Source organism: Olea europaea, chromosome 11, assembly GCF_002742605.1.
Source record: "Olea europaea var. sylvestris chromosome 11, O_europaea_v1, whole genome shotgun sequence".
NCBI lineage: Eukaryota > Viridiplantae > Streptophyta > Magnoliopsida > Lamiales > Oleaceae > Olea > Olea europaea.
In genome coordinates, this window is record NC_036247.1 from 29,436,779 (window position 1) to 29,448,431 (window position 11,653).

The window sequence follows — 11,653 nt, forward strand, 5'->3', positions numbered from 1 at the left end:
ACAATTGAACTTGGGGATCGAAGAAGACCCGAGACCAGTATTTGTTAGTGCCCTCCTCAGTCAAAAAGAGGAATCCGAGTACATTAGGACTACAAAGACGTATTTGCGTGGTCTTACAAGGAGATGCCGGGGTTAGACCCTAAGGTTGCAGTACATCATCTCCCTGTAAGACATGGAGTTCGACCAGTCAAACAACCTCAAAGAAGATTTCAACCAGAACTGATCCCTCAAATTGAAGTGGAAGTCCACAAACTTATTGAAACTGAATTCATACGCGAAGTGAAATACCCAACATGGATCATGAATATTGTCCCTGTTAAAAAGAAGAACGTGCAATTAAGAAGTTGCGTTGACTTTCGAGATTTGAGTTAAGCATGTCTGAAATATGATTTTCCACTTCTGATGACAAAGTTGATGGTGGATGCAACTACCAAATATGAAGTCTTATCTTTCTTGGACGGATTCTCCGGATACAACCAGATACGAATAAACCCGAAAGATGAGGAGCTCACATCATTTCGTACCCCTAAAAACATATATTGTTATAAAGTTATGCCTTTTATATTGAAAAATGCGGGGGCAACCTACCATAGGTCAATGCAAATGATTTTTTATGACATGCTGCATAAGAACGTGAAATGTTATGTGGATGATCTTCTTGTCAAAGCCAAAAGACGTGACGATCATTTATAAGATTTAGGGATATTTTTAAAAGACTTCGAAGATATCAACTGAAGATGAATACGATGAAATGCGCATTTGGCATCACCTCTGGAAAATCTCTCAGCTTCGTCGTTCGACACTAGGGTATTGAAATAGATCAATCAAAAATTTATGTCATAATCAACATGCCAGAGCCAAGAAATATACATGAGTTGAAAAGTCATCAAGGAAAACTTGCATACATTTGAAGATTTATCTCTAACTTGGCTGACGATGTCATCCATTTAACAAATTAGTGAAGAAAGATGTACCATTTGAGCAGGACGACACTTGTCAAAATGCCTTCCAAAGCATTAAATAATATTTGTCACATCCACTGATACTCACAGCTCTAGTCCTAGAAAAGCCATTAACTCATTGCAGCACAAGAATATTCTCTAGGAGTACTTTTTTGTCCAAGTCAACGATGAAGGAAAAGAGAATACACTCTATTACTTAAGCTGGACATTGGTAGGCACTGAAATGAAGTATTCACCTATTGAAAAAATGTGCCTTGCATTAATCTTTGCAGCTAAAAAGTTGAGACAGTATATGCTATCACACACAATCAATCTCATTTCGAAGATTGATCCATTGAAGTACATAATGTCTAGGCCAATTCTCTCTGGCAGGATTGGAAAATGGGCACTACTATTGTCTGAGTTCGATATCAAATTCATTCCACAAAAGGCAATTAAAGGACAAGCTTTGGCAGATTTCCTAGCTGACCACCCAATTCCAGCGGAATGGGAACTTCAAGAAGATCTTCCCGATGAAGATGTTCCATTCACTGAAGCCATACCATCATGGAGGCTATACTTCGATAGGGCAGCCCGAAGTTATGGTGCCGGAGCAGGAGTAGTCTTAGTCACTCCCTATGATCTTGTCATGCCCAGCTCTTTTGCCTTAGCAGAGAAATGTTCAAACAACGTAGCGGAATATCAAGCCCTTATCCTTGGTTTAGAAGCAGCGTTAGATATGGATATCCACCAGCTGAAAGTCTTTGGAGATTCTAAATTGATAATCAACCAACTTTTAGCTGAGAATGAAGTTCGAAATTCAGACATGAAACCATATTATGAATATGCATCAATGCTTATGAGACGATTTGATTCAGTAAAAATTAAATTCGTCCCGAGAAGTGAAAACAGGGAAGCTGATGCCTTAGCTAATATGGCTGCTATTTTAGCAAGGTCAAATGAAGATTTCTCACATTCCATATCAATTGCTCAAAGATGGGTGTTTCCATTGTTGCTACCCAGTAATTTGGAAGAAAATAATAGTGTCGAAGTACTCGAAAATGAGGAAAGAGAGGATTGGAGACAGCCGATAATCGATTTCCTTCAACATCAAAAGCTATCAGATAATCCATGGCGAAAAACTATAATCAAGAGGCGTGCCTCTCACTTTATCTTTTATAAGAGAACACTTTATCGATGATCATTTGATGGAGTTTTCATTCGATGCCGAAGTGATGACAAAGCAACACAAGTCGTGGAAGAAGCCATTAGTCTGGACCTAAACTCCATTTTCAAATAAAAAGGATGGGCTATTACTGGCCAACTATGGTACGAGACTCCATGGATTATGCAAGAAAATGTAAAGATTGCCAAGTCCATGCCAATTTCATCCATCAACCTCCGGAACCATTACATCTGACAGTAGCTTCATGGCCGTTTGATGTATGGGGTCTTGATGTAATTGGACCTATAACTCCAAAGTCTTCAGCAGGGCATGCATACATCCTCTCCGGGACCAACTACTTTTCCAAGTGGGCCGAAGCCGTACCATGGAGGGAAGTAAAGAAAGAAAATGTTGCAAATTTCGTTCGTATCCAAATCATTTATCGATTTGGTATTCCCCAGCATATCATAACTGATAATGGAAAACCATTCGGCAATAGCCACGTAAACAATTTATGTGCTAAGTTTGGGTTCAAATAGTATAACTCGTCCATGTACAATACGGTAGCTAATGGATTAGCAGAGACGTTCAACAAAACACTATGCCAAGAAATTTGTACGACGAAATCTCGTGTATTAAAATACAGAAATCGTTACAAATTGTATTTTGATAAATACAAGCAATGTTGACCTTCTTGTAATTGCAAAATCCTCGGATTAATGATCTGAATATTTGAAGATGAGGGGGCTATGCGGCTTGAATCCTGGTCTTCAAGAATTTGTTGAAAATTTGATTTATCGAGACTTGACTTGTTTGGAACTTGAACTTCGGGGCTTAGACTTGGACTTGAATTTGATTTGATTTGAAGAAGACTTTGATCTCCTTGAACTTGGCATGAACCTGTTTGATTCGAATAAGATTTTAATCTTCTTCGAGTTCACCGAATTTGGATTTGAGAAGAATTCTTCCCTTCTTCTGGTCTTGGAATTTTTTCAGCACTTCGTGGCGTTCTCTGCTTTTTTTCTTGCTTGCTTTCTTTTTGTCCCGTCTTGTGGACCATTGGTCTTATTTATTGGGGAGGATTCAAACTAATTTTGATAATTACTCAATTATATTTAATTAAACGTGATAATTGAGTAATTATAATTTTATTTATTTGTTTGTTTATTTATTTAAAATGTGGTATGCTTTTGGGTTTTGATGAACTTTAATAGACTTAAAATTTAATCTTAAAATTTAATTGGGCTAATGATTTAAATCGACCCAATCCATTTTATTTTATTTACTTATTTATTCATTTATTTTTATTTTTATGTCAACAATTGCCCCCTCAAGATTTATTTATTTATTATGAAATAAATAAATTAATAAATCTTGATTTTTTGAATTTCTTAATTTTCTTTTATTTTATTTTTTAATTTAGGATTTGATTTGAACTCAAATTTCTCGTTAGTAAATTAATACAGACGGAAATTTTGAGAATAAGATATGAATTTGATAAAAATTTTATCCTTCAAATTTGAGAATAAGAATTTTTTTGGTCGAATTTTAATTAATTATTTATTTTATAGACCCATAACAAATTTGATTTAAGCAGATTTTTTATATTTCGTGGTAAATTGGGTTTAAGTGAAGTTCGTTACCCGCCTATTTATGCAAATGAATTATGAGACTTTGAAACAAGTCTGTTAAATCTTGCAAACAGATGTAAACAATTCTTCTTTTTTTTAATTCTCTTTCTCTCCCCCACTTTTTTTTCTCTTTTCAATTTTTATTTATTTATTTGTTTCTTTCTTGGTTTCCGCTGGCAATCAAGAAACTGAGATTGACTCTGACAATGGCAGAAATTTTTCAATTTTTTTTAATTAAAAAATCCTCTTGGTTTCTGTGTCCTGGAATTGGTTCCAATAGATTCCAATAATCCAATTGGAATTGGTGGAATTGTTATTAATTCCAATTGAATTGCTTCCCTCAGTTTCTGCGATTCGCAAAAACATTTGTAATTTTTTTCCTTGGTTTTCTCGTCTTCCCCATTTCCCTTTCATTTTGTTCTTGTTCTATTTTTTTTTTTTTTTTTACCTCTCTCTCCTCTCTTCTTTTTTAATTACTGTTATTTTTATTTTTTTTTGAACAAAGTTGAAACTAATAGTTTGCATTTTTTTATGTAAGGATTCAATTCTTTGGAGCGAATTAAGGATTTTGAGGTTCAAAATTTTCTTCGTGTAGAGGTTAAATTTTTTATTTTTATTTTTTTTATGTTGCAATTATTCTATGAGTTCCAGAAGAAATATATGCTTATAAACAAACTCAAATTACAAACTTTCATACACATTGAGGACTAAAGACTATCACTTTTCACTATCTAATGCACTTTTTGTTGAGTACCAAGGACCTACTCCTTCCATCGTCGAAGGCACTTTGTACTAAAGACCAAAGACTAGCTCCTTCAACCGTTCAAGGCACTTTGTGTTGATGATCAAGGACTGGCTCGATCTTTGTGTTGAGGACCAAGGACTGGCTCCTTCAACTATCCAAGACACTTTGTGTTGAGGACCAAGGACCTGTTCCTTCCATTGTCCAAGACACTTTGTGTTAAGGACCAATGACTGGTTCCTTCCATCGTCTAAGGTATTTTTTATAGAGGTTGCTTACATATTTGGGAGACTCGGGATTTTAGACAATAAACCAATTTGAGAGGTTTACTACCCTCTCTCTGTTTTTGTGCAGGCATGGCTGGAACAAGTTCTGATGATAAAGTGTGCCCTGACATGCACAAAATTGTTCAGTTTAAAAATCAAGGAAATAGTTATCTACGTTTCAAAGATATTACTTAAGTCGGACACTGGTAGGTGTTGAAATGAAGTATTCACCTATTGAAAAAATGTGCATTGCATTAATCTTTGCAGCTAAAAATTTAAGACATTATATGCTATTACACACGATCAATCTCATTTCGAAGATTGATCCATTGAAGTACATAATGTCTAGGCCAATTCTCTCTGGCAGGATTGGAAAATGGGCACTACTATTGTCTGAGTTCGATATCAAATTCATTCCACAAAAGGCCATTAAAGAACAAGCTTTGGCAGATTTCCTAGCTGACCACCCAATTCCAGTTAAATGGGAACTTCAAGAAGACTTTCCCGATGAATAAGTTCTATTCACTGAAGCCATACCATCATGGAGACTATACTTCGACGAGGCAGCCCGAAGTTATGGTGCCAGAGCAGGAGTAGTCTTAGTCACTCCCTATGATCTTGTCATGCCCAGGTCTTTTACCTTAGCAGAGAAATGTTCAAACAATATGGCAGAATATCAAGCCCTTATCCTTGGTTTAGAAGCAGAGAAATGTTTAAACAACAATGTTCAAAAAATTGTGTTCTTGTAATGAGCTACGTTCGATTTGATCCTGTTTGGGTACGTAGGTAGCTTGAATAAATTATAAATTCAAGTTCAGTCACAACTAATAAATCCATTCAATTTGTTTATCAATTGCTGTAGTAAAAAAAAAGACAAGAAACTTGAAAAAGAAAAGTTCATCCAAATAAAAAAATAACAAGTCAAAATTCATACAATATGGTCTAAAAAAAGGATCAGAAATTCATGACTTTATCAGGATCACTCGTCATTGATCACTCGTAGGAAACTATCTTCAAGGGTCTTCTTTTTCTGGTCAATGGATGCTACGCTAGCGACATCCCTTGTATATGTTTCTTCGAATGCTGCCTTCTTGGTTCCAATCATACTTTTCTCTTCCTCTTGGGCTTGAAGTTCATTACAAAGTTTATCTAGCTCAAAGGTTAGCTCACTAATTTTGCTTCTTAACGAAGAACACGTGAAATCCTTTACTTCCAGCTGAATGTTCAGAAATTCCATCTCCTCGGCCTTTTCTTCAACGGTTGGACAATCCAAGTGTTGTTTTCTTTCAGATAAGTAAGAGTCAACTTTTTGCTGAAACACATCCATACGCTTCATCAAAGGCGCTGGTCTATATGGAATGAGTTGGTAATCATATTTTGAAGAATTAAGTTATTGGTAATCATGTTTTGAAGAATTAAGTTATTTTCATCCCACCAAGATTGAATATTGGAGAATCCATATTTCAAGACATCCTTAAAACACTTTTGAAGGTAATTAGTCATGGCTTCTTCCAGAGCAGCCTTCAGATTTGGAGAATCTTGGGTAATTCCAGGCGGAGGACCAGACATGAAAGAACAGATTGGTCCAGCCCGATGATTATTTTTTTGTGAAGGCGGAATACTGGCTAAAGCCAACGAAGATGGAACGACAGGAACTCCTTGATTGATCTCTGAAATGTTAGCTCTCACAGTCCCTGAATTTGCTTCATCTTCAGCATTGAAATTGTCCATGATATGCAACAAAGTACCTCTATTGATGGTGCCCGGATATTTGCAAGGAAGGTCATGAGAATCATGAATACCATCTATTCCTTGAAGTGCATCGATTCGCCCATCATTCTCGCTAGTCTGATCTTGCAAAAAGTTTGGATTCATGGAGAGATTTAGTTCTTCAGGGATGCTTGAAAAACCTACAAAAAATGGAGCATGATTTCAAAAAAAAAGAGGGGGGTACAGCAAACAACAACAAGGCACATACCTACATTTCGTGTCCTAGGCGACATGTCTAAAAATTCATCGTCTGATGGTGATTTCGGGAGGCTGATGTTAATGTGAGAAGCTCCAACTTCATCTTTCGAAAGACTCAGAATAGCTTGGAGCGGCCTCGGTTCTATTGGTCGTTTGATTTTGTATATTCGAGAAAAAGGAGTCTGAAATTGAAGATTGTGACAGAAAATCAGATATAAAAAGTACATAAAAAAAGGGGAGAACTATACTTGATCTCTAGAACTTTCATCTTCTGCAGTCTAAGTCTTTCTTGGTGCTTGTGATGCTCGATCTCCAGGACTACTGTGATTTGGAATCAAAATTGCTTCTGGCACCTTATCAGCAGGCTCAGAGGTGGCAGCAATCTTTGCCGAGGAAACTATAATTTTGATTCTCTTAATACCTCTTTCATTTTGCTGTTTTGGATCCCTCTTTCGAGAAGCCTCTTCAGGAGCAGCATTTGGAGGGTTTAACCCTCTAGCTAAAAACTTGTTCGGAGTCGAGCCAAGAACAAAGTCACGGCTCTCACTAAAAAATAAGACTTGCACCTGGACCTTGGTCAAGAGTGGTCACACTTTGCTATTCCACCAAGCCTGGTATTCAACATCAATGTTTTGATGTATATCCCTCACATACTCTGGAATATGAAATACAGACCCACTTTTTGTTCGAGTTAAGGATAACCAAGCCCGATACATGTCACCTACACTGGGGACAATATTCAACTTTCTTGGTAAACCGGGAAGTTTCTGTTTAAAGCCAAACTGTCTCGCAAACCAGTGAGGATTATATGCCTCAAGAATGAAAGGTGAATTTCCTTGACGATAAGAAACAAATCCAAATCGAATACTCATCATGAATTCTGAAGTATCTGCAAACCTCGGTTGGTCATCCACACATATATCAGGATGAGACGATGAGGGTAATGGATTTCAGCAAAAGTTATCGATGTTCCTTGCTCCACGGATAAATTCCCGACAATCAACAACATTTTTCTCCCAAGATTAAAAAGCATTCAGAGTTTCGACATATCTTCGAATTATCGGGTGAGAATAACTCTTGTCTACATGAGCATAAACACCTTGGACAAAATAAGTTATTGCCCAAGCATAAAGAAAATGTCCAGGAAATGAATGTGAAATTGAGCTAAGGTCTGGATTTACCTGATATTCGTGTAAGTCCACTATAAATGCTCACCAATATAGGTGGAACCAAACTATAAGTGTATCCGCCTACCATCCTAGAAGATGCTTTAAAAGTCCTGACTCTTATACTTTTGTCCCCAGATGGAAGAATGAAGCGACAAAGCCATAGGGAGAGATAGGCTGCTATCTCTAATTCGACTTCTTCTTCCATAGACAGAGATACTGGAAAATTGCTCCAATGACGTCGATCCCTACGAGTAATGTCTCTCGAATTGTCTGCCATCACATGCCTCCGTATTTTCTTCGATGTTCTTCGATGGCGCCTCTTAAATGGATTTAAATTCATAGCATTCTCATAATTTTTGAGTTGTCGAGGGTTCGGGACACAACCATTCTCATGAAACCAAAAATCAATCCACTGTTCATTAGTGACTTTGTCAGATTCATTCGCATAAACAATTAATGCGAAAATATTAAAGAGATACAAACAAAACTTGGGAAGATGATCCGTCAACTCTGAAAGGCTTGGGACTACTTCCTCATAATAATGACCCATGATCAAAAGTCCACTTATCTCGCGGATGTCCCAAAGAGAAATGCCAATTTCACCATTGGCAGTCGCAAATGTATTGGTCTCTAGATACCAAATCTCACAAAGAGCTCTGTAAATGGAGTTTGGGCGATGGTAATCTTTTGCAGTAGAACCGATTACAAAAGCTAACTCACGGAGATTCCTCTTGAGCAGAAGTTTCTGGACCCACAAAGACCACTCCCAAAATTTTGGAAGAAAAGAAATCTCTCCTCGACTGATCAGTGCACTTTCCCATCGAATTTCTCTATTATCAATTCTCTCACAAATCATAGCCCTTGGGATGTACTCCGTGCTCTGAGAATGATGAGGCGGAAGACACAAAAAAGGAAGATGACTGCTAGAGCGATTGGACTTGCCAGTATCCAAACACTCGTGATATTCACTAATGGTAGACATATGTAACTCCGACAATGGCTCCAGAAGGTCGGGGGAAGGATCTGTCGTTGGCTTATGGACACTAAATTTAAGTTCACCTCGTACGCCGGTCTGGGCATGGTACTTCACATCAGTATATTTGAAACGCAAATAACTTTTGCCTTGATTTTTAAGCTCAACAATTTCGTGCATGTCAGAGCACACTTTATCATCAGAACTTGTTCCAGCCATGCCTACCAAAAAAAAAAAAAGTCAGCCAAGAAAAAAGGGGGGCAGTAAACCTCTTAAATTGGTTTATTGTCTAAAATCCCGAGTCTCCCAAATATGTAAGCAGTCTCTATAAGAAAATGCCTTGGACGATGGAAGGAACCAATCCTTGGTCCTTAACAAAAAGTGCCTTGGACGATTGAAGGAACAAGTCCTTGGTCCTTAACACAAAGTGCCTTGGACGATGGAAGGAACCGGTCCTTGGTCCTCAACACAAAGTGTCTTGGACAGTTGAAGGAGTTGGTCTTTGGTCTTTAACACAAAGTGTCTTGGACACTTGAAGGAGTCAATCCTTGGTCCTTAATACAAAGTGCTTTGGACGATGGAAGGAGCAGGTTCTTGGTCCTCAACAAAAAGTGCATTGGATGGTAAAAAGTGGCAGTCTTTGGTCCTCAATGCGTACGAAAGTTTACAATTTTGAGTTTGTTCATAATCATGTATTTCCTGAACTCATAAAATAAATACAACATCAAAAAAAATTAACTTCTACACGAAGAAAATTTTGAACCTCAAAATCATTGATTCGTCCCAAAAGGTTGAATCCCTGCAAAAAAAAATGAAAAATGAAAAAAATGTTAGTATCGACTTTAATAAAATATCCACATTCAAAAAAAAAAATGCAAACAGCAATAATAAAATACAACTCAAAATGAAAGGAAAAAATATATAAAAAAAAGAAGAAAAAAAGAGAAAGAAAATAAAACAAAAAAAGAAAAGAAAAGAAAGTGTTACGTGTGTGTGTAAAAAAATAAAAAAGGTTAAATGCACCAAACTCACTTTGATTTCCATGAATATATATATATATACATACATATATATATATATACATATATACATATATATATATATATATATATACATACACATATTCTTTGGTTTTCCACCGCTGAGCAAAAACCAAGATATATATTTTAAAAAAACGTAATAATAATAATAATAAAAGATTGTTTGGTTTGGGAATTGGTTCAAACCGAGGAATTGGTTTTCACCAATTCCAAATTGGAATTCTTGTTTCTGTTCTTGGTCGGGGGCGAAGTAAATAATAATAATTAAAAAAGAGAGAAAGAAAAGGAAAAAAAATCTCTACCTTTATTTGCAAGGTTTAACAGACTTGTTCTCAAGTCTCAAAATTCCGTCATATAAATAAGTAAGTATCGGACCTCACTTAAACCCAATTTATCATGAAACATAAAAAGCCTATTCAAATCAAATTTGTTATGGGTTTATAAAATAAAAAATAATCAAAATTCGACAAAAAAAATCCTTATTCTCAAATTTGAAGGATAAATTTTTTATCAAATTCATATCTTATTCCCAAAATTTTCGTCTGTATTAATTTACTAACGAGAAATTTGAGTTCAAATCAAATCCTAAATTTAAAAAATAAAACAAAATCAAGAAATTCAAAAAATCAAGATTTATTAATTAATTTATTTTATAATAAATAAATAAATCTTGAGGAGGGCATTTTTAGATATAAAAATAAAAATAAATAAATAAATAAGTAAATAAAATAAAATGGATTGAATCGATTTAAATCATTAGCCCAATTAAATCTTAATCTACTAAAGTTCATAAAAACCCAAAAGCCTATACCACATTTTAAATAAATAAACAAACAAATAAAATAAACAAACAAACAAACAAATAAATAAAATTATAATTACTCAATTATCTCTTTTAATTAAATATAATTGAGTAATTACCAAAATTAGTCTGAATCCTCCCCTATAAATAAGACCAATGGTCCATAAGACGGGACACAGAAAGCAAGCAAGAAAAAAAAAGCAGAGAACGCCACAAAGTGTTGAAGAAATTTCTAGACCAGAAGAAGGAAAGAATTCCTCTCAAATCTAAATTCGGTGAACCCTAAGAAGATTAAAATCTTCTTCGAATCAAACAGTTTCACACCAAGTCAAAGGAGATCAAAGTATTCTTCAAATCAAATCAAATTCAAGTCCAAGTCTAAGCCCCGAAGTTCAACTTCCGAACAAGTCAAGTCTCGACAAATTAAATTTTCAACAAATTCTTGAAGACCAAGATTCAAGTCATATGCCCCCTCATCTTCAAATATTTAGATCGGTAATTAGATGATTTTGCAATTTTAAAATTACAAGAAGGTCAACATCACTTGTATTTATCAAAATACAATTTGTAACGATTTTTGTATTTTAATACACGAGATTTCGTGTATTAAAATACACGAAATGCAGGTATGTCCCCTGTTGTTGTTTGCTGCACCTCCCCCCTCCCTTTCCTTTTTTTTTTTTTTTTAAATCATGCTCCATTTTTTGTAGGTTTTTCAAGCATCCCTGAAGAACTAAATTTCTCCTTGAATTCAAACTTTTTGCAAGATCATACTGGCGAGAATGACGGGCGAATCGATGCACTTCAAGGAATAGATGGTATTCATGTTCTCATAACCTTCCTTGTAAATATCCGAGCACCATCAATGGAGGCACTTTGGTGCATATCATGGACAATTTTAATGCTGAAGATGAAGTAAATTCAGGGACTGTGAGAGCTAACATTTCAGAGATCAA

At 35.7% G+C, this 11,653-nt stretch overlaps 1 protein-coding gene across 1 annotated transcript; it reads left to right on the forward strand.

Annotated features, from left to right (window-relative positions):
• The first annotated feature begins 1,185 nt into the window (after positions 1 to 1,185).
• LOC111404677 lies at positions 1,186 to 2,142 on the forward strand. The gene has a single exon (XM_023033450.1). It carries the CDS (start codon positions 1,186 to 1,188, stop codon positions 2,140 to 2,142), a length of 957 nt encoding a protein of 318 aa, XP_022889218.1.
• The last annotated feature ends 9,511 nt before the right edge of the window (positions 2,143 to 11,653 follow it).

Coding starts and splice junctions, on each gene's coding strand:
- LOC111404677 (XM_023033450.1), top strand. CDS start 1,186: ATGAAGTATTCACCTATTGAAAAAATGTGCCTTGCATTAATCTTTGCA.